The sequence below is a fragment of the Pelodiscus sinensis genome, chromosome 25, assembly GCF_049634645.1.
Source record: "Pelodiscus sinensis isolate JC-2024 chromosome 25, ASM4963464v1, whole genome shotgun sequence".
Classification (NCBI taxonomy): domain Eukaryota; kingdom Metazoa; phylum Chordata; order Testudines; family Trionychidae; genus Pelodiscus; species Pelodiscus sinensis.
The window spans coordinates 7,110,017-7,137,511 of record NC_134735.1 but is presented as its reverse complement, the minus strand read 5'-3'; the positions used below and the strand labels follow the sequence as shown (position 1 = coordinate 7,137,511).

Genomic DNA, 27,495 nt, shown 5'->3' with positions numbered 1-27,495 from the left:
TGCTGGGTGTGTCTCAGGGTAAGCGTGTGGGGGTGTCTCAGGGTGAGTGTGGGTGTGTGTCTGAAGGGTGAGTGTGTGGGAGGGTCTGAGGGGCGAGTGTGTGGGGGTATGTCTGAGGGTGAATGTGTGTGGGGGGTGTCTGAGGGGTGAGTGTGTGGGAGGGTCTGAGGGGTGAGTGTGTGGGGGTGTGTCTGAGGGGTGAGTGTGTGCTGGGGTGTGTGTGGGGGGGTAGTCTGTGCTGGGATGTGTCTGAAGGGTGAGTGTGTGGGTGTGTCTGAGGGATAAGGAGAGGTGTCTGAGGGGCAAGCGTGTGTGGGGCTGTCTGAGGGGTGAGCATGTGTTGGGGTATGTCTAAAGGGTGAGTGTGGGGACGTGTCGGTCAGGGTGTGCTGGGGTATGTCTGAGGGGTGAGCGTGTGCTGGGGTGTGTCTGGGCAGGGGCAGGTGGAGGACTGAATTCTAAAAGATGCTACCAGCACAGCATGAAAACCCAACCCAGCACGGAGTAATAAGTGTGGGGTCCTTCCAGTGTGTGCATTACTGAACTGGAGGGGATCACGGTGGGCCCCTTATTTACCAAATCCTTCTCCTTCTGTCTTCTAGTTGTTGGCTTATTAGCACTATCTTAAATGTCTCTTCTGCCTCACAGGGCCCAGACTGTGCCTCAAGATGAGGTGGAGGATGAACTGGAGGCTGGACAACTGGAGGTACAGGGCTCTACTCCCTTCTCTCACTCACCTTATTCCATAAAGTGCCAACCTGCCTCACTGCTCTGCAGCAGGCTGGGAAATGATCAACTTCCTTCCTTCCTCCCTCTTGTGATCAAAGCACTGACCCAGGCCACCTGGGTTCTAGTCACAGCTCTGCCACAGACCTTGGGCAAGCCACATCCCTGCTCTGTGCCTCGGTTTTCCCTCCTGGCCTTTGTCAGTGCTTGTGCGTAGGGCCTGTCTCTTGGCATATGTTGTACAGTGCCTGGCACAGTAGGGACTTGATCTACTTTGGTTTTACTGTAACACACATAAACAGCAACCAAGTCTTTGCTAGGACCAGACTGTCCGCGGTTGTGGCGAAGTTTCCATTCGTGGCAGGGTGTAATTTGTGCATGAGCAGAGAAGAAACACTTTAACCTAAACTGTAATACATTGTGATGTGTGATAGACATTAACAAACAGAATCCCACATTACATTTAATTTAATTCCACTCTTCCCGCCCGGAGCTACAGCTCCCTTCATTTTCATTTTCCCTCTGAATTCCCACAACTCAGACCTCTTTGATTTCCAGGTTTAATTAACAATGCTCATTAAGTGAATTTTTATTCCTTTCTTTTAATATTACTCTGCCACCTGTCTTTAGGAGGCAAAGGCAGATCATTTATTCTAATTTATTTCTATTAAAGATGGCATTTAAGGGAAGGAAGAGGGATATGTAGAGGTGTAAAGGGCTGATCTATTCAAATGCTGTTCAAGTCCTCTCCCTGGGCCCTCCTTCCAAAAATGCTTTTCAAAGATGCTGCCCCTGAAAGTTTGTGGGAGCTGTATTTATTTTCCACCAGATCCGTTTCATTTGCTAAGAAAAATTGGATTGGACATGCTGTATTTTGCAGTTATGTTTCAGTTCATTCTTAAAGCCCCTCGCCCGTCTCAGCCGTATACTGTTGATCCTTTATTCGTCAGAAAGAGGCGAAACTGTGCAAAATGCTAGTAGTAAACACAGCTAACTCGCTTGCCCACAGGATCGCAACACAATGGGGGAGGCAGGGAGCTAAAAGCTGGGCACATCAGAGAGGAAGCTGTGAAAACAAAAACAAAAAGAAGCACAAAAAAGTGACCACGTTTTGACCAAATATTCCTGGTGAACTTGTTTCAGGACAAATCCCTCCAGCTGCCTGTGAGGACAAGTCTCAGCTTTGCATTCAGGTGTAAGCAGGTAGGAATTGCAGGGACGGATGCGACCCAGGGTCTGTCCAGCCCAGGATCCTGCCTCCGACTGTGACCAATCCCAGCTGTGCTAGAGGAAGGTGCGATACATTTTGAAAGGGTGAGTGTGTGTTGATGCTTTGGGGATTAGGTGTTTGCTTTATCACAAGTACCTAGAAGTTCCAGTCATGGACCTAGACCCTGCGGTGTTAGGTGCTGTACAAACAGAGCAAAAAGCTATCCCCTGTCCCAAATGGCTCACAATCTAAGTAGGAGCTAGAGTCAGATGCAAAATCCAGGGAAACCAGGAGACAACATTGTCTCACCATATAAGACAGCCTCAGGGGGGTAGCCATGTTAGTCTGTAACTTTAAAAACTGGCACCTTAACTCTGGTCTACACTAGGACTCCCCCCTTAGGTTGAATTTATAAGCAGAGTGTCCACACTACCAACCCCGTTATTTCAAAATAATGGGCCACTTAATTCAAAATCTGTACTCCTGCTTTTCATCAGGAATAACACTAATTCCAAAGCAGTAATTTTGAAATAGCAGCAGTGTGGATGCACCGGTGCCACTATTTTGAAATAACTGCTCCCCAGAGTAATTTGAAATAACCCCAGTGCTTCCTGGGGCTCTGAGTCCTAGCTAGCATGTACACATTAATGGAGCCTGCCTTGGATTAATTTCAAGGCTCCCTCTTAGTGTGGATACGCAAGTTCAATTTTGTTAAATCGGAAGTTAAGTCAATTTTAGTAATTTCAAAATAGTTTCCTAGTGTAGACAAGGAGACTACCAAAGACTAACAAAAATCTATAGAATCATGAGCTTTCATGGGCAAAACCCACCTCAACAGATGATGAGTGGGAGTAGAAATATCAGAAACCAAGTTAATGATAACAGAGAAAAAAAAAGTACCTGTCTATTATAGGATCAGTGCAAATGAGGCTAATTAAATGGACTGGAAGGGTCCCATACTTAGCATTTGATGTAAAAATGCAGTGTTAAAAGCCGGGGAGATTGGCTTTATTATGCGACATCTAGTTAATGTCTTTGTTCAAGCCCAGGGTAACAATGTCAAACTTGCAGATGAATTCCAGTTCTGCAGTCTGTCTCTGTAATTGAGTAGGGAAATTCTTTTGTAGTAGAATGGCTACTTTTAAATCCATGATTGAGTGCCCAGGCAGGTTAAAATGTTCCCCTACAGGTTTATGTGTGTTACCATTTCTGATGTCTGATTTGTGTCCCAGACAAGACAGATGCAAGCTGAGGGAACAGAACACATGATTTCATTCATTCCTTTCTTATAGGGCAGGAAAAGGTAATGTTGCTTCTTCTTCATCTGCTGTGCCTAGGTGAGCAGCACACCTGGCTTTGCCCAGCCCCCAGCGCCCGCCCTGGGAACCTTCTTATGCTTTTCTCCCTGTACAACCTCCCTCTGGCTGGAGTTTCCCTATCACTGGAATTGCACATCCCCTTCCTGTCCATCCCATGGCAATCTCCAGGGCTTCCCATTACTGCGCTGGACTTGCACTGCACCCCAGGTCACTACTTGCGGGTTAGACTGCACTTACAAACCGGGCAAGATCTCCCATCTGCCCGGCAGTGCTGCAAAGGTTTCTGGAGAGCATTTTCAAACAGTCATTGATGGGCACCATTTAAACTGAACCTTAGACACAGTTTGCTGCTCCTAAGGCAACAGCCACCTCCCAAACTGTTACCTTCGGGTCCCAATGCCCCAGCCAGGATTATGACCCCATTGTGCCGAGCGCTGCACAAACACACATTGAAACACTGCCCTGGCCCCAGAGTGATCACAACTGAATATAGTTAATTGGCTTAGACTGTCAAAATTTAAAAACTTGAGAAACAACAAACAGCCTAGCAGCACCTTAAAGACTAACAAAACACATTGATGGTATCATGAGCTTTCCTGGGTACAACTCATTTCTTCAGGTTGTACCTATGAAAGCTCATGATACCATCTACATGTTTTGTTAGTCTTTAAGGTGCTGCTAGACTAGTCATGGTTTTTCAAGTTTTTCCAGTTACAGACTAACTCGGCTACTCCTCCGAAGCTTTTCAAAAAGCAATTAAAATATCCGTGTGATCTAATTAATCTACCTACAGGAGTATATATTTCAGTTACCCCATACAAAGTCAGATAGGCGTGAATATACACACACAGCCAACCTGTAGTCATTTTTGCATGGGAAAACTTCCCTATGGGTCAAGCGTTCACTAATAAAACTGCAGGGTGCATGGAGTGATTCATGGAACCAGCTGGGACGTTTTGCTTACCAGTTCCAAAGCCACTGTATGAATGGACTGCGTGTGTACAAAATGTGTCGTCCTCTGCCGAGACCAGTGTTTACCAAGGGTAAGAACCTGGCTCCATTGAGGTCAGTTGGCATCTTGTTCCCTTGCTGTGAATATTGCCATTCAAACTGGCAACCCCTGCAAAACTGATCACCTACTGGAGGTGACAGAAACTTGTCCCCAGCCAGAACTGTTTGTCCACCAATTGTGCAGCTTGTGTGGTATTTTACGCAGTCACTCTGCAGCCTGCATTCAGACATGTCATTGCCAGTGAAAACCACTGCTGCAATGGGAAGACAGGGGAACATAAATAAGACTATATGGTCGCTTGGCTTATCCTACAAAACAATAAGCTGATTCAGCCTCTTCTGGATTCCCTGCCACTAAGAATCTTGTCTCAGCTCTCATCTAATACTTTTCCCAGCCTACACCATTTAAAAGAAGTAACAGGGAACAAACAAAGCTACATAACCACAAAGTTCTTTTGGAGCTTGGGAGGAATGAAAAGGGTTCAGATGAAGGGCGCTTACTTAATGGGAGAGCTACCCCTGGAGGTGAGCTGGGGTCAGTGCCGTTCCTGTCACCGCAGAGCCCGACAAGACCAACCAACTTCATCATATTTTGCAGCAAGCCAGTGGAACAAATGCCCGGGATGATTTCTGAGGTGGTGCTGCCGCCAAATAGCAACCTTATGAAATATTTAGTTTAATCACCCGTACTGTAGGGAGAGATGATTTGATAGGAGTAAGCACTGTCAGCTAACGTACGTTGCTGCAGAACTGGCAATGCGCCTTAAGCGAGACACATAAAACAAAGCAAAATATGCACCCGCTCACTCAAGACCTTATCCATCCCACCCACATGATGGCAGAACAAGTCAGCTAGTTCCTGGAGAGCCTGCACTGGTGTATGCTGTGAGATAAAGGCATGGTGTTACCAGCAATAGTATTAACACCTGCCGCTAAGGGAGATCAAAGCACTTGGCAGGCATTAACATGCTATTGTTCCCATTGTACAGATGGAGAAACTGTGACATGACTTGCCTCAGGGCTGCTACTGACTCACAGGTAGAAGCTCTGAGAGAACCTAGAAGGCAGCATGGTCCTAGCCCAGGCTCTGACACTGGCCTACTGCATGATCTTTGGCAAGTCACTTTATTCTCCCATGATGCTTTCCTTTGTCTGTCTGGTCTATTAAGACAGTGATGGGCAACCTAGACTAATGAGTGGGTCACATGAGTGTCATCCAAATGAGCTACAAGATTGACATAACCAAGATGGTCTCCCGGGACAGGGTAGTTTTCCTAATTCCACTTGACTTTGTGGGGTGTGTCAGTTAAACCATAGCAGCACTTTGACTGGCTGCAGAGGGAGCACACGGCCCTCCCCATCAGTGTTGTGCACAATCAGCCTGCCCCCTCACTTCATGGGCTCTTGCTTGATGGGCGTGTCACTTTAGTAACACCAGCAGGAAAAAAAGAAACGATGCGGCTGCATACCAGCAGAATGTGGCAACCCTGCACATGGGCAGTAATGAACAATGTGTCTCGTGGGCCACACATCGAACCCTGATGGGCCTTATGCAGCCCTCAGGCTGCAGGCTGCCCACCCCTGATTTAGACTGATCTCTTGGGGCAGCGACTGGCTCTCACACTGTGCTGTGCCCTGTGAGATGCTGCCTTTAGAGTACTCCTACCATACAAAGACTCCTGACCCCGCCTCCTATGCTCTAACCCAGTGGTTCTCAAAGTGCAGTCCGCGGACCACTAGTGGTCCACAGCTGCCTCCCAGGTGGTCCACGGTGGAAGTCCCCCTCCTCCATGCAGCAGGGAGCCCGTGCTGCTGCTGCAGCCTCACAATTGGCATGTGGCCGTGAGGCTGCAATATTATCTCCAACCAGCAGGCGGGGAGGTGAAGAAAGCAAACTCCTCCCCGCCCCTGCATAGGCTACACGTGGAGGAGCGCCGCTGCCATGGTAAAAGTGGGCTCCCACAGGCTCGGGCATAATTATGTAATTAACGGTGAGTTTCCATTAGCAACGGGTGGTCTGCGGAAAAATTTACATTGAGCCAGGTGATCCACGGGCCAAAAAGTTGGAGCATCACAGCTAGCCACTCGAAAACGCTCCCCCTCTCTCATCACAGCACCCTGGGCCAGAGTAGACAAGAGCAAACTTTAATGGCATATTGCATCCCAACCTGGGTTTTAGACCGCCCGGGCCTGGGATGAGCCAGCGATGGCATTTCCTAAGCAGCCCAGTCGCTTATACACAGGCTATGTCTACACTGACATGATTTTCCAGAAATGCTTTTAACGGAAAAGTGTTCCGTTAAAAGCATTTTCGGAAAAGCGCGTCTAGATTGGCAGGACACTTTTCCGGAAAAGCACTTTTTGCAGAAAAGCGTCCATGGCCAATGTAGATGAGCTTTTCCGCAAAAAAGCCCTGATAATCATTTTCACGATCGGGGCTTTTTTGTGGAAAACACTACTGTGCTGTCTACATTGGCCCTTTTCCGGAACAGTTTCCCAGAAAAAGACTTTTGCCCGAACAGGAGCAGCATAGTTTTTCCGGAAAAGCACTGATGATTTTACATTAGATCGTCAGTGCTTTTCCGGAAATTCAAGCGGCCAGTGTAGACAGCTGGCAAGTTTTTCCAGAAAAGCGGCTGATTTTCCGGAATAACTTGCCAGTGTAGACACAGCCACAATGTTTGACTGTCAAGCATTTAGCTCCATTTGTCTCTACCCCCTACGTGCCTACACGGGACAGCTCTCTTTGCCAGGTGGCTCATGGAAAGCCTGGGGTTACATTTGTCACGTGTATGCGGAGACATGAATCTTTGAAGAAAAATGGGGACTGCCCATGGCTTGAGCGATCACCCACTTCCATACAGCAGCGGGCATCAGCCCCATCTCCTGCAGGAGCATCAATAGGATGACCTGAGCTGCAGAGTACAGGAATCTGACATCGGACATGGATTTTAGGGAACCATTTCTAATCTAAAGGGACGGGTAGTTCCACAAAGCCTTCGCCATTGGATGAAGTGTTAAATGGCTGAGCTGACCGGCTTAATCAGGGATGATGGACAACCATGAATAGTGGGTGGGCCACACAGGTGGCCCTCCACCTCAGTGTGCTGCAGCCGGCCATGGCCCAGTGGGGTTCCACTTGCAGCCCTCTTCTCTGTTCCCCACTCCCACGTGCCTCTGGTGCACTGGGACAATGGAGCCCCACACTTACCTGCTCCTTCCTTCTCCAGCCCAGCACTTTTGGAGCGTGTGAATCACCTGATCCATGCTCTGTTCCAGCTACCCCGCCCACAGCCGGCAGTCTGCATTGCCATGGCTGGTGCGCATCTGCGCGTGTCTCAGTGCGCAGAACAAATTGTATTCCACACATGGATGGAAAAAATTAGAGGGAACATTGGTCACAGGGGTTGAATTCCCTCCCCCTCTTAAAAGGGGACCCTGCTAGTGCCTGGCCAGGTATCCATGCAGGTACCATGCATGGGAAGTTTGGGCTGCTGGTACCCAGGAGGTTTCCAGTCTCTGGGGTCATCAGGCTGGTGCTACTCATGAGCAGGGAGGCAGAGAATCCCAACACTGGGCAGAGGGTCCAGTTTGCATTACTGCGGGCACATATCTCCTCTACTAACAGGCGCTCCATGCCTAGTAGGGGAACAGTACATGGAATCAGGGGCAGGAGCAACCTTGGCTAAATCGCGGTGCTGACGACCTGAAATGCATTTAAAAATATTCCTGTTCCTCTTGCGGGGCCCCTTGTTTGCGGAAGGTCAGGCTTGCTCTTGGCAGGGTGTGGCGCTTCAGCCACTCAGCAGATGGGCCTATGCGAACACAGTGATGTACCGTCTTTAATCCGGGCGGGGTCATCCACTTGCTTGTCTTGGATGCTCCTTCCTGGTGCCGCTGGCTTGCATTTGGTTCCAAGTGAGGGAGATCAGAAAGATACGCCTCTCGACCGCAGGCCTCTCCAGACGGCACATGCCATTGCTGGGATTATGAAAGCAAATGCCTTACATAAGCCTGGGACTTTGAAAAACAAGAGCCAATAACCGAGCCTTTCATTCAAGGAAGCTCTTATCATGACCTCCTCCCTGTCCCAGGAAGCTGACAGTGCTCCCTCCCCAGTGGTTTTCAGGGCATCCGCCCTGAACCGTTTGTTCGGTTCTCTTTGAGAAGTGGCAAACACTAGTCACAGAACTTTTTTTGTTCCAAGCTCTTAGGGTGACCTCTGGTGGTCATGCCTCAGCATAGCTGGCTGGCTCCAGAACGGCTCATCTTTGCTAGTGACGCTTCTTTGGATAAAATTGGAATTAACTGGTCCATCCAAGCTGTAGGGGTTTGTTTGTTTGTTTTTTTTTAAAAAAACAACCACCTGCAGGCTGATATTATAATATTAGGTTAAGAGAAAGCATGGAACAGTCTAACAGTAACAGCCCTGAATTGAACCCTAGGAAAGCTTTGCTGTCCTCTTAGCTCTTCTGTAGCTGCATTGTATAACGCAGCTTACCTAGCCTCCGTGTGCCTGTTTCCCCTTCTGTAAAATGGGTACAATACACTCCTCACCTCACCTCACAGGGAAGCTTTGAGGTTAAAGTCACTGATATCTATAAAGTTCTTTGAAACCCTACCCAGGGGGAGCTACAGAAAGATAAAGGACTTGCTAGCCCAAGAGCCCCTCTCTTCGCATGTAAAGAAAAGATCCCATCATCATAGATATTGAGGTGGAGCCAAACAAATATCATACACCTTCCTGCCTGTGCGTAGCACGGAGGTTTTATACGGAGAGACTACAGGATGACACTGGTCCTGCATTTAATAGTAGGGGGCTTGTGAGAAGGAAATTTCAATACTTGGCTGTTGGGCTATATAAAATGAATAGGGGTCTGGGATAGTTTTAAGGAGTTCAGCCACGGTAGGTATTACCCTTGAATATGCTCTTTTCCTTCATTTTTGCAGCCTAGAAAAACAGATAAGCATGCAGCTGCTCTTCTTTTACCTACCCTCACTGGCTCTGTATGAATATTTCAGGGTTACTTTTCTTGTAATCTCTGTAACCTGCTGATTTGGAAAGTCTGTAGCAGAGAAAAGTGTTGATTTAGTTAGAAATTCTGTAAATAGTAATTAGGGGCAGGTATAATAATATTCACCACCTGCTTATTAATATTCATTTTATGGGAGCTAACATCACTAAATAAGGTTTTAGGAAAAGTAGTGCTAGACATGTGAATGAACATACTAAAATAGATAAAAGGATGTAATTGGTGCCACTTGGACATTGTGTTGAATGACTAAGGTATACCTGCAAGGGCAATAAAGCAGTTCCATTTACCCCATCTGCTCCTGGGTCGCCTGTTTCTTTTCTAACAGAAACTTTTCTGTGGTATCAGCACAGCTATCAGAAATAAGAGCAGGGACGTCAGAAGCAGCTCTAGCAACGATGGATCAGAGGGCGGATGAGACAGCAAATCAAACAGAATTTATCACCTGGCTGAAGAAATACAGGCATTTGTCCCACAAATACCATCATGTGGGTGACAAAAAACACCCACGTGCCAATGCCTTCAACCCACTTAATTCAACCTGGAGTAAATCTGACCCTCTCTTACCAACATGTCAGGAACCAAATCATTTGAACTAATGAGAACACCACTTCTGCCCACCCTCTGGACTAGGTTTGAACAGTGTTGCTGGATCCAGTACTACCAGGCATTTCATTCATAGGGGACCAATATGCTGCATGAGACAGAAGAAAAAAGACCCAGGAAGCTTCGTGTTAGTAAACACCCCACCTGTGCACTGGGCTACTTATGCTGTTGGCAGTAGCCCTCTCTGCCTTGAAGCTGTGCTCTACCCCCTAGTGGCTAAAAAGAAGCAGCTGCTTATGTCACCGAAGATGGACATCAAGGGTTGCTGGAGATAAATGGATTCATGGATCTTAAGGCCACAAGGGACCCTTCCAACCGTCTAGTCTGACCGCCTGCAGAACACAGGCCAGAGAATTTCACCTGGTGATTCCTGCATCCAGACCCTGACTTTTGGTTGAGCTTAGAGCGCATCTTTTAGAAAGCTGTCAAATCACCATTTCAACAAAGCCAGGTGCTGGAGAAGCCACCACGTGCTGGAGATGAGTTGTTCCAATGACTAATTACCCTCATGGGTAAAAACAGGCTCCTTTTACAGGCCCCACTCTGATACGATGCTTTGTGTGGCATAGGAGTCCATCTGCATGGTGGCGAGTGTTCCCTGTATGGGTGAGTGCATGCATGGCCCCCCCAGAGAGATTCAGGTGCTGCTCAGCTGATGTGCAGAGCACCCACAGCTGCCCGAAGTTGACAGCATGGCAGTGCACATTTTCACCTCTCAGTGCACATAACATTTGTTCCGCACATTAAAGTGAACATCAGTGGCGGCTCTTGCATGATTGGGCCTATACTTGGCTAGTCAGTTTGGTGATACCATACTAGTCCTCGGAGCCTTGGAAACATTAGGGAAAGGCTAGGCGATAGGCTGGGGGACCCCATTACTCATCCTTGGAGCTCTCCAGTCTTTTCTCTGGTCTGTTGCTATAATTTCAAGCATGACAATAGGTAATTCAGGGAAGTGAGTACAAAGGAGAAAGGATGAGACTCTCAGGCTATCTATACACTGGACCCCTTTTCCGGAAAAGGGATGCAGATGAGACAAGTCGGAATTGCAAATGAAGCGGGGGATTTAAATATCCCCCGCTTCATTTGCATAAACATGGCTGCCGCTTTTTTCCGGCTCGGGGCTTTGCCGGCAAAAAGTGCCAGTCTAGACGGGATCTTTCCGAAAATAAAGCCTTTTCCGAAAGATCCCTTATTTCTGATTTTAAGAAGAATGAGGGATCTTTCGGAAAAGGCTTTATTTTCCGAAAGATCCCGTCTAGACTGGCGCTTTTCTCCGGCAAAGCCCCGAGCCGGAAAAAAGCAGCAGCCATGTTCATGCAAATGAAGCGGGGGATATTTAAATCCCCGCTTCGTTTGCAATTCCGACTTGTCTCATCTGCATCCCTTTTCCGGAAAAGGGGTCCAGTGTAGACACAGTCCCACACTTTAAAGAGAATTAAATCTCATTAGCAAAGGGATTTTCAAACTGAAGCAACAAACCAATTCTTCAGTAGCAAGTGGGCTTTTATTAAAATGCTTTTTACAAAATTTGAAATGCCAAAAGAATCAGAGATGATCAAGCTTTTCCTTGGCTCTTTCGGAAAAGGAAAAGCCATCCCCCACGTGGGAACACAGGGTTTATAGGCTGCATCCAAGAGCCCAGAGAGAGGCAAATAAAAATCCTTTGGTCAAGGTAAGAAAATAGAAAATCAACATCCTGGGAAGTTTAAATCCGAGGGTCCCTTCTATCCGTGGCATGGGGGTGCTCTCCCGTGCTGTGCCTGATTTAATGGGGGAGATAACCTTCCATTCTCAGAACAATGAAAGGGACCTGCCAAAAACGACAGACCGAAATTAACTGCAGCCCTGACCCTTTTCAAGTAAAAGCTCAGCTGCACTGTGTACAATCACGCTGCTTGATCTGAGAGCGTGCAGTCATTTCACCTCCAGCGCATTGGACCCGAGTGCAAGGCCCACTCAGGTCACAAGGGAACTGACTCTGGATAGTCTCGGCTCCGGGCCCTAGTAGAATTTTGTTCACGTTGAATCGAGGAATTGTCAGAATCCGACAGAGTCATCCTTGTTGTTCAGCTGAGAGCTTAGGACTGGAATAGCAGAGTGCTGCAGATCAGGTCTGAGTCCCAGTCTTAAAACTGGTGCGGACCCCAAGCTATGGATAAGGTGTGGGGGTAGGGGAGTTCCACTGTCAATGCAGGGGAGGGCTGCAGTTCAGAATGGAGATTTGTTGAGAGCACAGATTTGACCAGCAGGGGGAGCTGCTTGCCAGAGGAGCCGTAAAGTCGAGGGACCGCCCAAGACTGGGAGGCTGTAGGTGGGCACTCGGTGCGAGCAGAACGCTGCAAGGCAAGTGACTCAGTGCCCTGCTCAGGCTTCAGAGAAGCAAGTGCCTCTGCTTTTGTTACCCTTACACACAAGCCTTCTGGGAAACCACCTGCCCAACATGGAATCCAGGGAGAGCTGGTCAGCGGCAGCGCTCCCTCTAGCTTTTCCCATCCCTGAGCAGAATGAATATTGTGTGCACCGCTGTGGAGGGGACGTGCGACACATCACCTTCAGATTGGTGCATACAACAAAGTTCATGTGGCAGGGTGGGGCCAAGTGGTTCTGAGAAGGAGGGAACTCAGGGTTGGGGCAGAGGATTGGTGTGAGGGCTCCAGCTGGGGATGTGAGCTCCTGGGTGAGGCTGGGGGGGCTCATGACTAGAATAGAGGGTTGGGGTGCAGGCTCTGGGGTGGGGCTGAGGGGGCTCGGTTTGAGGAGAGGCTTGGGGTGCAGGAGGGGTTACAGGCTGTGGGTGTGGACTTTGGGATGCAGTTTAGCTCAGGCCTGGGGGGCTGGGGATCAGGCTTACCTGGGCGGCTCCCTGCTGGGGATAGCAATGAGGTGTCCCTTTTCCCTGGCTGTGGCAACTGTGTGTGCTGAGGATGGAAGGGAGGGATGCCCGTCCTGCCCCCACCAGCTTCAGGGGCTGGGGAAGAGATCTTTCTCTCCGCTGCAGCCCTGAGCCCCTGCACAGGGCTTATTGGGAAACTGCACAGCCGCTTCGGGGGAATTTAGTCAGTGGGCCAGTTTCACAGCAACAGCAGAGACTCATTCGTCCTGGACAGAAGGCATTTCAAGGGGTGCCCTCACGCCAGCCCTTGCTCCTGGGGGGGACCAAATTTCCCCCTCACCCAAAAGGGCCCCTGTGCCCAAGTCTGTGACTGCAAAGAACCAAAACGCATCCAGGCCGCAATTACTCTGAGCGGCAAGTGCCGGGCAGAGCAAACCCTGCTCCTCCAGGCCCTGCTGAGCTCTGACTGCATCTCTCTCATTTTACAAGGTGTTGGGCTATTTGAACACTTCTCCTAGTCCTGGCAGTAAAGGGCTGAATGGTGTGTGAGGGGCTAGGAAAGCCTCTCTCAAAGCCGGGCTGTGTTCCCCCGCCTGTGGCAGGGGAGTCCCATTCACTGCTCACAAAGGCACTGTTCTAAAGCTGCCATGCCATAAAGATTGGCCAGTTCCCTGCCCTGCTGCAAGGCGATTGCATCTCTGCATTGCTGGCTGGCTCTGGCCAGCTCCAGCAGGACGCCCTGCAGCGCCGTAACGAGCTCCAAGTCCACTGAGCTTGGGGCAGCCTGGCCCAAGAGCCGCAAGAGGTCATCTAGCCAACGCGACCGGAGGACTGCTGGGGGCAGCCAGGGGAAGAGTGGCACACAGCTGGCGAAGGCCTGCATCCCTAGGAACCACAGCTCACGGAGGTCAGCCCAGGCCTCCTCGTAGGCTGGGGATACGGCCACTGCTGAGCCCTGGCTGGCAAGATCTACCCGGGCAACGTGGGCCTGAGAAAGGAAGCAGATGGCAGCTTCGAAGAAGTCCTGGGCTGGGGGTGTCCCCTGGAGAGCTGAAACAAAAGGGAAATGAATTAATTCTCTGGGATGGCCATGAGTCAGCTTGCACAAGGCTTTCCTCAGCAGATTTAGGCGATACTCTGTGATACGGGAGTTCCTTCACCCACGTCTCTTTCCAGCACCCCCCCCAAGCACAGCGCACGTTCTTTGCTCCACTAGGTTTGGGTTTGTTCGCTGAACACGCCTTTCCAGGGACCCCAAATGGGGCTGGTCACCCCGGTTGTGCAATCTCCCCCGATCTCAGTCCCCTCCCAGTGACGACCAAAGTGCTTTGCTTTGTCAGCAGGATCACTTCTTACCGGGAGAACTGCCAAGGATCCTGGCCATCATCAAGCCCAGAGTGGCAATGTTGGCTGCTAGCACAAGACGATCCTTCTGGAGCAGCAGAGCAGGGAGAGATTTCAGCAGCACGTCCATCAGGGAGGAAAAGCACTTGTCTCGCCTGGAGAGACAACCAACCCAGAGAGACATGCACTGAGTCGAGTGAGAAGCACCCAGAGGTGCGAGACTTCATGCAAGGCAGGGAAGCGACACTGTGACAGTGTGAAAATCCCAACCCTCAACCCTGGAGTCCTAGAGAAACCGGATGCTTTTTTACAGTAAAGTTAGTGTCATAAAAGACTCCGGAGGGTGGTAAAATCTCTAATTCTTTTCTCAGTCATGCCCCAAATAAATCACACTCCTGTTACAGATCAAAAGGAAATTTTTCTCCAACGTGGCACTACACTGCTTCGGAGCTCTTTCAGCCTCCAGCGCTCTGATCACTCTGTCAGTGCGGTGTAAGGGAGAACGGGCTCTGGCTTGTTCCCGCAGGCTGGTCTGCAGGGCTAACACGAGGCCACGCCTGTTTGTCTCAGCAGAGGCAGCTGACTTGATTCAGACATGTGGGGAGCAGAAACCGAGGTAATGAGACGCCCTTTTGGAACAGCTCTGCACATCCAGAAGGGCTGGATTCAACTCAAAGCACTGAGCAGTGTAGCCCCTGAGCAGCCTACAAGAAATCCTCACTTGGCCAACATGCCTCCAGCCTGCCCAGAGGGTGTCTAGGCCGAGGGGAAGTTCAGTGTTATGACACAGGCAGTGGTGGCCTCTGCTGATCCTGCCAATGGGCAGCTAAGTAGTGATACATGCTGGGACCCGCCAAACTCATCTCTCATAGCGCTTTCTAACTGACGCTCTTAAAACAAGCGCATTCCTGCGGCTCCGGGTTTGTTACCTGACCAACTCTGGGGCGGTCACCACGAGGTTAAGGAAAATTCCACAGGAGGTTTGCAGACTGATTTCGGTGCTGTCCGGAAGAGCAGCGGCGTGGGGGTCCGAGGCCAACAATTCCCACTGGTGCAGGAAATATTGACACAGCAGTGCTGGGGCCCCCACTGAAATAAGGATTTCCCGAGGGCCGTCCTCTGCTGTCAAATGGCACAAGCCCGGTAGCAGGAATCTGGAAAGGCACAGGGTTGGAAATACAATGAAGGAAATGCAGTTAGCTGGGCACTGGCTGGCTTTTCAATCTGTTAGAAACAAAACAAGCAGGTGGGAACGACACTGAAGAAAGAATGGGATGTAGGAACTGCCAGACTGGATCAACCCACAGGCTTTCTAGCAGGGATGTTAACAAGTGGGTAATTGGGTAACTACGTAAACACTGAAAATGTCAGTGGTTACACGTACCTGCAGTGCAGGGTGGCAGTCAGTTGCCGGGCAGCCAGCTGCCACCCCGCACTGCTGCCTCTGATACAGCAGCATCACCTCTGATACAGAGTCAGCAGTGTGGGGTGGCAGCCAGCTCCCCAGGAGCAGGGTAGGAGCCCGAATGTAACTGTGAATGGAAACAGATAAGCCCAAGCTTATTGGTTAACTGTTTAAACGGTTATTCATTGAGCAGTTACACGGTTACATCCCTACTATCTAGTCCAGTCTGCAGGCTCCAATAGGAGGTGTCAGAATAACGTGCAAGAAACCCCACAGCAGAGAGATGTGGGAAATCTGCTCCCAGGAAGGTCTCGCTCTAATTCCTAATAGCTATAGTTTAAGTTCCATAACCCTTTCAGAACCCTTTGCTGCATTAACCATTACAACTCTGGCTAGTCTCGATATCGGACTAAACATCCAGTCCCTCCTGGAACCTTACAAAGGGTGTTCCAACTGTCTCTTGAGCAGCAAATGAGAAATCTGTTGAACAGCAGCCAAGCTAGAAGCCTGGTGCTGTGTGTGCTGCTGTCCAGGAGACCAGGGTTCAATTTCCTGTCCTGGTCCTAAGCATCAGAGACAGGCTTGAAGTACCGTCGAGTTCAAAGCATCCTGCCAGAACACAGCAGAAGGTTCCTACCCCCTGTGCTATTTGAGCTCCAAGTGCTGGGATCACGCTGGGAGCAATATCCAGCTGCACCAGCCTTACGGGTGAAAGAGTGCGGTTAACAAGGGGGAAAAACACGAAATCTGATTGGCCACCTATGCAGTGAGCAAGAAGACACGTGAAGTAAATGCCTGGTATGTGTAGAACAATAGGAATGCTACTTCCCACTAGGGATGTAAAATCCTGATGAATCAATTAACCGGTTAACTGACTAGGTAGGCTCTCACCCCCCTCCAGCCCACGCTGGGGCCGCTACCGCCAGCCTGCTCCACAGTTCCCTGTGCTGGGGCTGGCGGTGCCATGGGAAGTGGCTGCTCCGGGGTAACTGGTTAACCATTACCCAGTAAGCATTACCTGGTAAGAGTGATGCTTACCGGGTAACAGTTAACCGGTTACCCATTCCCATCCCTACTTCCCACTGAATGCAATCAGCCCCCGGGACTCTATGCTGCAGGAAGGGACAAAGTCAAATATTGTGCAGGACTCCTAAAAACATGAATGATGATCGACAGCAGTTCTGCTAAGACAAGATTCTGCTCTCGTGCTCCAAGGTACTGGCTGTTGCCCTAGGTCGCAAGAAGGGATTTTTCTAGCTACTCTATGCAGAACTGCACCAATACATAGCAATGTTATGGAGTTTTTCCTTCTTCTGAGGCACCAGCTGTGGGCTGCTGCTGGAAGCAGGATTCAGACTGGCTGGCCCCATTGTCCAATGGGATGTACATTTCTGTGCCAAGATGCAGAAGTAACTCCAGCAGCAGCATACCTATGTCTATCCTGCGTTTGAGAGACTCACCTCAGAGCGTCTCTGGGCCACAGGGAGCCCTGAGGACTGCTCAGTTCTGCTGCATGCTGGGATAGGCTCCTGGCTTTGTCCTCCTCTTGGAAAAGCGTCTTTGCGTAATGAATGAGGAAAGGCAGGAGGTCGCAGATTTCCTGCTTGAGAGACGAGGTCTCTTCAGCCAGCCAGGCACTCAGGATTCGAACAGAGGCAAATATGAAAGGATCCCTCAGCTTCTGTTCTCCCACCTGTCCATGGAACAGAACAGGCATGAGATGATGCAGCAGAGAACTCCGAGAGCATAGGCTTTTTCCCATTCAGTCCTCCTATGAAGTGAGGGAAAAAGGCAGAAACCCCTGATGGCCCTTCTACTCGGTGCTGAGCAGTTAGTAAAGGACAGAAAAACACAACAGGAAAAGCTGGGCTCTCATGCCAGTGAGAGAAACTCGTTTGAATTGGGGCATACTTCCTGTCAGCATTAACTTCCGACACTCCCCTGAACGCTAGTGAACTGAGCCACCTCGCTTGTGGCTATACAGGAAATGAAAATACTGGTCCAAGTCCTGCTGTATTCAGTCTTGGCCCAGAGCTGAGACAGCATTGCTACATGAATGGACATGGGACAGGTTTACAACCGCCTGGGATTTCTGACACTACCAAGCATTACTTCCCATCTCTGGTTGTTCTCTAGAGAGCAACTGCCAAATAGACTCTCTCTCTTTCCAGGAAAGACAGTGTCACCAACATGAAGCAAATCACAGTGATCACAGTTCTGGTCTCATGACCGGCCAGATCTGAAAACACTTTGAGAAGATCACGAGAGAGGTTCTGGAATCAGGGAGAACTGTTCCAAGCATCTGGGTGATGGGAAGAGGGAGCAAGAATGAGCACGTGGGTGTGGGGAGTGTGTCTGGGGAGATAGTTTTTTAAAATCACATGGACAAAAACAAACACATCGAAGCCAAAGGAAACTCTCCCCGACTTCCACGGACCTATGTGCATTTGGGATCTCCCACGGCTCAGCAACAGAGAGCTTTCCCCATGATTGCCCCCACTCCGAGGCAGGCATCACATTGGGGAAAGGGAAGGGACTATTCCCAGTCATCGCTTTACCTGTCTCAGGTAGTGTATCACAGCCCCAAATGCCTCCTCCATGATCCTCACTAGTTGCAGTTTCTGTGCCTCCCTCAGCCGTGGTTTCTCTTCTCTCATGCACTCCAGGATCCCCAGCTCAATCAGACTGTAACAGGCTGTTACCACCTCTTGCTTCTCGTCCACGTCTGCCGGGTCCAGCTCCTCCAGAGACAGACGGACCTCCACACAAGCCAGGTTCACCAGCAGGGCCAGGAACTTGCTCCCGGCCCTTTCTGCCGGGATCCATTCTGAGCCACAGGCCTGCGTGAGGCAGGCAGCAAGCTTCAGTGCGGGGTCACGCTGGGACTGGCTCAGTTTGCTGCTCAGAATGCTAACCAGGCCTCTGTAAAGGTTGCAGAGGGACGCAGAACTTTGTTGGTTCCGGGTAAGCAGCAACGACGGAGACACAAAGTGAGGCAGAACATCACACAGCTGGAACTTGGTCATGTCTTCAGCTCGGTGGAACTCCTCACTGAGCCTGCTCAGTACAGCCATGAGGTCAGGGGTGGCTCTTTGCCAGCACTTTGTCTCTGCTATGGCCAGAAGCCCTACGAGCAGCTCAAGGGCACGGTCACAACCATAACTGCGATTCAGGTAGGCCTGGCACAGAGCTGACACGGTTCCCTGGGACACCAACTCTTTGGGGCCCCTGGGAGTGGCCAGAACAGCACCCAGACACTGGTAAACGTCATCGATCATGGAGCTCCTGGACCCATCGTCTGGATCAGATGGGGAAGCCAGAATGTTGTTGAAGGTTGGGATTTTGTTAAGGATCTGGGAATGGCCAGCTAATTCTGGATCAGTGCAGAAACATGCCAGCAGGGTGAGGCCAAGCGCTTGGAACACGTGCTCCGGACAGCCAGCTGGGGGCTCCCTGGAAGCAAGAAGCCGGTTTGGGAATGTGAATCCAACTGCGTCGAAGATCCGACGCCGGGTTCTTGAGTCGATGTCTCCAGCTTTGACTGCTTTGGTCACCTACAAGACAACCATGGATTAGTAAGCAGCACAAGCATATGGGCAGCAGCCTTGCTAGAGGCTCTTTAGAGGAACTCATTCATTTATACAGCAAAGTAGACCCCCAACCACCCAGCTGCCCCCACATCTGCATAGCATCCTGGGCACCTGGACAAAAAACCAGCTGTTAACACTCACAGCATCTTCCAGCTGAGCATCTCAGAGTGTTCTGCTATCAGATTAACTCTCTCATCCCCCCCATGGAGACCAGTTTAACGCCCATTTTACAAACAGGCAAGTCAGGGCACAGAGATGTGAAGGAACTTGCCCAAAGTCTCACAGCATGTCAATGGCAGGACTGAAAATAGAACCCAGGACTCCTGACTCTGATCTGCACTAACAATTCTCCATGCAGGGAGGTCTAACCGACAGTGGCTGTTACTAGGTTTGCTTCTGATGTGGCTGCACTCGATGGATACTTACCAAGAGTAGGGCTGCAAATTGTTCACTGTCATGTTTTGCGTCTCTGAGCACAATGAGGCACCGCTCCAGCGTTGCGCTCCTTGCATTTTCACTGGCCTCAGCAGCTCCTGAATGAGAAGCCATGATGCCACATGCACCTGTGAACACAGAAAGGCACCGCTTACTAAACAAGCAAACACTGGGATGGGGTGGGAGGCTGCTAGTCACTCTCCATGGCGGAACCAGGTATGATGGAGAGATGCTCTAATTGAGAAGAAAAAAGAAGAAGAGGGGAATGTGGCAGAGATGTTTAAAATCACTGAAAACTACTCAGAGCCCCATCATCATTCTGCACCATAATCAGAGGATGGGGATCAAATTAATCATAAGATCTAAAAGAAAAGGAAAATGTTCCTTTCCATGGCACATAGTCAACCCGTGGAATTCTCACTGCAGACTGTCAGCATGTCAAATACAGTGGCTGGATTTTAAAAGGACCTGGGTTATTTTATGGCTCATAATAAAATCTGTAGTCATGTAAACTACCATAAAGGTAATCAAATATGAGGCTTCAGGGCATAAGCTGATGGCTGTAGGAGTCTGGAAGGAATCGGTAGTATGGTAAAATTGGCCAGGTGTGTTATACATGTTGCTTTGTATGTTTGTTTAAAGCATCATGGGACTAATTTGGACTATATGGTCTATTCCGATGTGCCAGGCCTCCAGAACTATCTGTCTAGTACTTTCATTAGTACTAGAAAAAGAAAAGAGAAAAAAAACATTGCAGCTCACCATTTAAATAGAGAAGGAATTATTAAAAACCAATTCAAACTAAGGGATGCCAAATTTTGCTCATTTAGAGCTAAATTTATTTCGGTCTTAAATTGTAGGGTAGTGCCTTTCTCGAATGCGTATTCCATGCAGGCTGCTTGCAGCTCTCTTTTGTTTGGATAATTACATAGCAGAAAGCTTCCTTAATTATGGCTACGTATTCATGTGGCTGGGCTCAAGAATCGGTCATCAGCATTTCCATTACAAACCACAGTTTCGGAGAAGTTTATTACTCAACTATAAAAAATTGTTCCAAGCTCGAACGTGGTACAGTATGTCCAAATCCAGACATGAAAAAAGCTTTTAAATGACATTTGGTTTAAGCTCTTGAGGCTATTTTCAAGTTACAGAATCCCTAGACAAACAGAAAACAAGAGTATGGACATTTTGTATGTGTGCTTCTACTGCTCAACAACACACTTTATTTTTTCCTCAAGGATATTTTGTAGAGTTGGATTCTTTTTAGCATTTAACTTCAAAATAGCCACAATATTTGAGAGATGAACTCTGTGATTGTACATTAGTACAATTTTTAGCATTAGGGATGCTAACGTGTTTAATTACATAAATGTGTAACCACTGAAAATTTCAGCCATTACAGGCAGTCCCCGGGTTACATGGATCTGACTTACATCGGATCCCTACTTACAAACGGAGTGAGGCAACCCCGCACTAGCTGCTTCCCCCCAGCAGACCAGGGAGACGCGAAGCTAGCGCCCCCCCCAGCAGACCAAGGAGATGCGGAGCGGCTTTTCTCAGCAGACACCTCAGCTTGAGAATAAAGGACTGAGGGAAGTGAGGTGTGGGAGAATAAAACTGAGCTCTGGAGAAATGTTTGGCTAGAGTTTCCCCTACAATATGTACCAGTTCCGACTTACATACAAATTCAACTTAAGAACAAACCTTCAGTCCCTATCTTGTACGTAACCTGGGGACTGCCTGTATATGGTTACATGTGGGGGCAATAGGCTTCCTGGGAGCCAGTGGGTGCATACCAGGAGACTGTGTGTAACCATGAAAGTTAACTGATGTCTCCAGGCTCATTACACTTCCATATTTCCACTCTACACAAAGCTTTTTTAAATAACTACCTGGCCTTATAATGCCACAACATATAAATACAGCACATACTAACATGAATGTGTACTTGCATATTACAGGTGGGACTATTGAGTCATAAATCTGCCTATTAGGCTAACGGCATGCCTACACTAGGAAATTATTTTGACGTAACTAAATTTAAAATAACAACGCCCAAAATAACTATTTTGAAATAAGCTTCTTCTCTGAGGAAAGCAGGAGTATAGATTTCAAAATAACAAGCCTGTTATTTCAAAATAACGGGATAGGTAGTGTGGACATTCCATTTATTATTTTGAAATAAGGGGGGTTATTTAGAAATAACTCCCTAGTATAGATCAGGACTAAATGAAAGAGTCCTGAAACTACCTATTACAGCCTGTGGATGGGTAAGAGTGTGCTTGCTTTAGCAATTACATTTCCAGAGCTCCATTCCTTCTGGAGCAATGTACCTCACTGTATAAAACACTCACCACACAGAATACACATTTCATCCACCACACAGATTCAGTCACCTCTAGAGTGGACAGCATGCAGGGATGCTACATAACTGTTTCACAATAGAAGAATCCAAACCAAAGAGCTGCTATAGTTTGAGACCATAAAGCAATTATCTGTGTTGAAATTTGTCCAGCTCTAAGGATCTTAATAAGCACAAGCAGCCTGGGCCTCTCCTTCATATCCTCCCAGAACGCTGGTGCTACCAGCAGAAGAGAGTCCCTAGCCTCATCCTGCAGCAAAGGCACTGCCTATGACTATCATACACCAACACGGTGTCCTGCAACCCCTGGACCTCCAGTCCCCTGTAAACCTAGGCATCAATCATGACCCACAAGTTTGCATTGCCATGTGGCAACATTTTCCAGGGCTCTGTTAGTAGGGTTCTAGGAGACACTTGCCCTGTTAAGAGTGGGGCGTACGCCCCCCTCACAAATTTGAGGGTGAGCAGAAACAGTGACCAAGCTGGACTATGGTGGCCAACCCGTCCTGAAGCAGCAGCCACTGCAGTGGCTACTGGTATAAGGAACTAGCCACAATCAACCGGCCAAATAGCCACATGTGGCTAGCGCGTTGGACACTATGGGTAAGCTCCTGCCCTTGGGGACGCTCTGTCCCCTCCCCCCACCCCGCCCTCGGGAACACAGGCCCCCATCCCCCACCCCGAGGTTTCCCCCCCCCCTCAACTCGCTTACAAGCCATAACCCCCAAAGGCTGGGGCAACCCCTCCTCCATTGCCCTCCACCGAAGCTGGCCGCCTGGCACCCCCCAAGGGAGGGGCTCACATAGAGGCTCCCTCCACCCCCCCCCCCCAAGATCCCCCTCATGCCACAGGAGCCTGAACACGCTGCCCACACATGACCCGCCTCCCCCAGGGCCTTCACCTCACAACCTTCAGCCTCTGCCTTCAGCCAGTGAGCGCGCCCCGTGCTCCAGCTCCAGCCAATCGCGTGCCGGATTGTTAGGGGGCGGGTGGTGCGGCCGCCGCCATTGAGGATGTGGGCAGTGTCCGGCTGGAGTTCTTCCCTGCTGCTCGCCTCAGGCAGGACGAGCCCGCGAGGCGCTTCCCTACCCGGGCAGCTCCTGCTGGGCTCAGGCGCCGGCAGATAGAGGAAAACCACGGGCTCCGCCGCAGAAGCCGAGCCGACTTCCGCTTCCGGGTGGCTGTGGCGGGTTGCGTTTCCGGGTTAGAGGTGAGCGGGGACCGCCCCCTTACATTTCCCCCGCTGCCGCTGCTGAGGGAAGCTTCCGCTCGGACCCTGCTCGCGCCCGCGGCTCCTCATGGAAGCGGGCGAGGAGGCGGCGCGGCCCCCCGGCGAGCCCCCCCTGCCCTGCGGGGAGCAGCGCGGGTGAGGGCGCGGGGGCCGGGCCCGAGTCTGGGGCGGCCCCGGGGGCTCTCCTGGCCGCCGGGTCCCGAGTGTCACCGCCTGGAGCAGCGAGCTGGGCTCTGACCGGGCCCCGCCGCAAGAGCAGCGCCTGGAGCTCCCCGGTCATGTGCCCGTGGTAGGTGCCTGTTCGCCGCGGCCTGGGTGCTCGGCGCTGCGCACACCCCGGGGCCGGGAGTTCCGCAGGTTGCCAGGCGGCGGCTGCGCCCCGGCCTGGGAGCGTTTCGGTTGGGACGTGGCAGGGGGCGACAGCCTGGCTTGGTAACCTCCGGGCGTGTTGGGATCCCAGGCAGCGGCTGAGCCGCTTGGCCTCAGCCTGTTGTGCTGGCCACGGGGCTTGGTTGCCAGTCTCATCCCCTGAGGTTTTTTTAGTCCCCGCTCGGCGACATAAAAGGGCTCCAGGGATGTACCTGAGCGAGTAACTCTCTGCTGGACTCATCATATCGCTGCCAATGGTTCGAGTCTCTGACGGGGTCGCCGCGTTAGTCGGTGTCCGCAGAAACAAGGAGTCCTGTGGCACCTTAACAACTAACAGGCTTACTTGGGCATTGGACAAACTGGGGGGTTTGCCTGCAAAAGCTTATGCCCAAATAAATGTTCCTCTTTCCGGTGTCTCAGGATTCCTCTTGTGTCCATGGATCAGATCCCTGTCAGACTTTCAGTTGAGTCCCCCCTTTTTTTATTCCAGAAAATTACTTTTCCCCTGTACAAAACAAACTGGTCTTCGAGTTTCTAAGCAAAAGAAATGCTGTCAAGAGCTGCAAGCAGGAGAGGGGAACCTAGCGCAAATGTCTTTTTTGGTTCCATTCTCAGTTTGCTGTGTAGTTTGGGGGAGGGGAAGCACTGCAGATGAGAGAAATTCAGGTTTACTTTGAAAAGTGTTTTATTTAATGTCTCTCTTATTTTATTTTGGATAGTTACCTTACTGTTCCCAAATTGCAAATGATTGTGTAGTAGAAAGAAAAGAAATTGAGAACTATAGTAATGAGGTAAAGACTTTGTCAGATAACAGTAGATACTGGAGATATTTTCATTATTAAAACTTGGTATCTATGTGAACTAGTGTGACTGCCCATACAAAACTTTCCTTGTGAGCCACCTTTTGGAAAGGGTTTTGCTTTATTTTATGCTCCTCTTTCACCTGTTATGGGTAGGTAGAAGTTACAAACTCTTTGAAACATAATATGTATGCAAGGCAATGTATATGATTACAAGACAAACATGTGTTTTAAAAAGTCATATACTCAGTGGGTTTACTAGTTTGTCTGAGCTGCAAGTTTATGAAAAAATAGCTCTGATTACTCAAACTGAACGTCTCATTTCACAGCTGTTAAGATGCTGATCAAACAGAGTTTATCGCTGTGTACACGAACAGACTTTTGCGTAGCTGGACAGACCGGATTATGATAAATCTTCATTGATCTAAAAACATTTCAAGTAAACATTGTGAGATGATTCACGTAGACAGCTGCAGCAGCAGAAATTGAAATTTTTATTTTTTGGGGTGCTTTCAATATACAGGACAGAAATGTTGCAAGCTTTCTATTGGTTAAATATTCTTTTATTCCCTTCTACTCCCTTTTCTCATTAGTTACCCTGTGAAATTTTCTTGTTGTCATAAACTGTTGGCATCGATAAGATTTATCTAATGTCTTGTATTCTTGTCTGCTGCCATTGGTCAAAATTCTTTTCCTAGTTCTATGGAAGTTTCCTTAGGAATAAACTGATACTCAGTGACGAAAATGCTGCTGAATCTCATGAGAGAAGCGTGAGGTGGCTCACAGACACAAACTACATGAGCATCACAATGCCCACATTCTGCCTTGTAAGGTAGATATTTGATATTGTAGATTGTTAACTTTTCAAGTCATTTACATTTCAGATATATCCGCTAGAGCCTTCCATTAACTGGACTTAGGTAACTTATGATGTTATAAGAAGACTTGAGTGACAGATTTCCTCAGAGCTAGTTAATGTTACATCTGGACTCTTATTCTCAGGGTACGTCTGGGCTACAGGCCTCTTTGGAAAGAGGCTTTCGAAAAAGCTTCTTTCGAAAAAGAGCATCTAGACAGCAGCCAGTATTTTCGAAAGAGAGCTGCATTTTCTAAAGAGAGCACCTGGGCAGCCTAGATGCTCTCTTTTGAAAAAGCACTGTTTGCATTCAATAACACCATTTTTCAAAAGAGCACTTTCAAAAAAAGGCGTTATTCCTTGTAAAATGAGGTTTTCCGCGGTCAAAAAAACTGCCGCCTTCTTTAGATTTAATTTCAAAAGAACATGACAGCAGTCTAAACGCAGGTGAAGTTTTTCGAAAAAAGGCCTTAAACCCTGTAGTCTAGACACACCCTCAGTCTGAGAATGAGGGTAGCCAGGGAACAGAGAGGAACCGGGTCAAACTCCAGTTACAACTTGTTTTTTGTTTTTGAATGCACCCTCATTCTTGGCACACATGAAAACTGGAAACTCAAAGATTAAGCTTCTGGTTTGACCAGTAGTATCATCCTCTTGTGTCCTTAGAAACGAACTGTGTAACAAGATAGGCTTTTAATTGGTCTCTTATCAATGCTGCTTAACTTTTGTCTGTCTTTGTTTCTGACTGGTACCAGCCAGTACAAATAACCAAGTGATGACATTTTGTGCTGCCTGCCTAGCAGATGTGCTGGGCTTATTGGTATTTGTTTTATCGAAGCAGAGCTGGCTGAATGTCAGCTGCATGTTGCAGATTGGAAAAGGAAGTTTCCAGAGTGCTCATACAGAATCAAATGGATTATAATGATGCTATTGGGGATTTTGCTTTTGATGCTTCAGAGATGCAAGTGGTAGTGTCTAGAGAGATTGTGAGAGTAAACCAAATTTCTTACAGTACAAACACAAAAAGGCTACTGTTGTTTTTATTTGATATCTCTCATAATCTTGGTAATTACTTCTCTGCAGTTGGTCTGAGTCATGGTAGATAAGATTGAATGCTCCATTTTCCCTAACTCCTCCAGTTCTTTCCCCTTGTCAGCTTCATGAAGAACTACATATAAATTATTTGGTTCATAATTTCTCTTGTGTGTTTCTAGAGCCCTGGTTCTGCCCACGAAGGCCATGGAGAAGAGGCTGGAAGCGAAGTTCAGCATTAGCTTCTGGATTTTATCAGGACATTGCCTGGGAAGTCTGCACCTGTTCTATACATGTGCCTGCCTCTGTGCCCTCTCTTCATCTACAGGTGACTCTTCAAGTCTTTTTTTCAGCTATTTCTGTGCCTCAGTCTAGATTCAGCTCCTTGATTAATTTAAAATGGATCAAGAATAAGGACACTGAAATTTGTTAATTGGCAGCCAGACATCCTGGCTAGTGAAATAGCCCCCCTCCCTCCACCCCAATCCACATGCAAGTACCTGGGAGGAAGGGGGGTTACAGTGTGTCTCCATAGCAACGTATGCCTCTAAACTGGTAGAAAGGTAGACCAAGTAACACAATTTGTAGTAATGATGATTTTACTAACTCTTTCTGCAGCACCACCTTACTACTCTAAGGGTTTATCTATTCTTAAAATGCTACAGTGGCACAGCTGAGGTAGTCCATCTTCTTGGAATAAGGGATGTAATTGTGTAGTCTATTAACCGATTATCTGATAAGCAAAGCAAAAGGTTAATGCTATAGACTACATGCATTTCCTCTCCACCCCCACACCCCCAGTACATTTTTTAGCAGGCTGACCAAGAGCCTGGCTTTGTCCTGGCTTGTGACAGGTCCGGGATCTACTCCTGCTGTGGCTCTGCATTTAAAGTGTATTAGGCACTGGGTGGGCAGGCAACCTGGTTTACACCGGGTCCAGGAACTCAGAACCCTCTAGACAGAGGCTACTGCCATTCTACCCTGCTGATCCGTGCTGCTGCATCTGATACAGAAGCAACAGGCAACTGGTCCATGAGGGGAGCTGGTTTTTAAACTGACTCCCCATATGGACTAGTTCTCACCTGGCACCTCACGCTGCTCCTTGGGAGTGAGGCCAGGAGCGCGCATTGGCTGCCTGCCCCTCCCATAGGGACTATAGAATAGTTGACTAATGGATAAGAATTCATGAGGTTACTCAACTATTCAGTTAACCAATATTTAACATCCCTACTCAGAATGCAGTAGCTAGGTTAATGGGAAGAATTATTCCATTGACCTAGCGCTATCTACATGGGGACTTAACAGCTCTGCTCTGGGGGAGTGGGTTTCT

The 27,495-nt window shown here is 48.9% G+C and overlaps 2 protein-coding genes and 1 long non-coding RNA gene across 8 annotated transcripts in view; 2 read left to right on the top strand and 1 right to left on the bottom strand.

The window, feature by feature from the left end:
- LOC142819957 (uncharacterized) overlaps positions 1 to 3,795 on the top strand; it is a 40,321-nt gene extending 36,526 nt beyond the window's left edge. The window contains exons 3-4 of the long non-coding RNA XR_012897647.1: positions 649 to 706; positions 1,870 to 3,795. This is a non-coding gene — a long non-coding RNA (uncharacterized LOC142819957). The remainder of the gene's footprint in view (positions 1 to 648; positions 707 to 1,869) is intronic.
- Positions 3,796 to 11,390: 7,595 nt separating this feature from the next.
- On the bottom strand, positions 11,391 to 23,074 carry NCDN (neurochondrin). Of its 3 annotated transcripts, none has more exons than XM_075908833.1 (7): positions 22,787 to 23,074; positions 19,507 to 19,643; positions 18,049 to 19,044; positions 16,951 to 17,183; positions 15,015 to 15,239; positions 14,098 to 14,240; positions 11,391 to 13,791 (listed from the first exon to the last, which is right to left on the bottom strand). In XM_075908833.1, exons 2-7 carry the CDS (start codon positions 19,627 to 19,629, stop codon positions 13,355 to 13,357), a joined length of 2,157 nt encoding a protein of 718 aa, XP_075764948.1. In that variant the 5' UTR covers positions 19,630 to 19,643; positions 22,787 to 23,074; the 3' UTR covers positions 11,391 to 13,354. The 3 variants fall into 3 exon arrangements, with proteins under 3 accessions (XP_075764948.1, XP_075764947.1, XP_075764946.1); XM_075908832.1 differs by having other exon boundaries at positions 22,967 to 23,072; XM_075908831.1 differs by having other exon boundaries at positions 22,779 to 23,046.
- A 93-nt stretch (positions 23,075 to 23,167) lies between these two features.
- The window catches only part of KIAA0319L (KIAA0319 like), a 68,254-nt gene continuing 63,926 nt past the window's right edge, over positions 23,168 to 27,495 (top strand). For 2 of the 4 annotated variants that reach the window (XM_075908829.1, XM_075908827.1), the window contains exons 1-3: positions 23,168 to 23,397; positions 24,976 to 25,109; positions 26,348 to 26,493. In XM_075908829.1, coding sequence (XP_075764944.1) covers positions 25,075 to 25,109; positions 26,348 to 26,493 — 181 coding nt within the window. In that variant the 5' untranslated portion in view covers positions 23,168 to 23,397; positions 24,976 to 25,074. Of the gene's footprint in view, positions 23,398 to 24,975; positions 25,110 to 26,347; positions 26,494 to 27,495 lie in introns of those variants that run through there. The other 2 variants (XM_075908828.1, XM_075908830.1) reach the window with 2 other exon arrangements.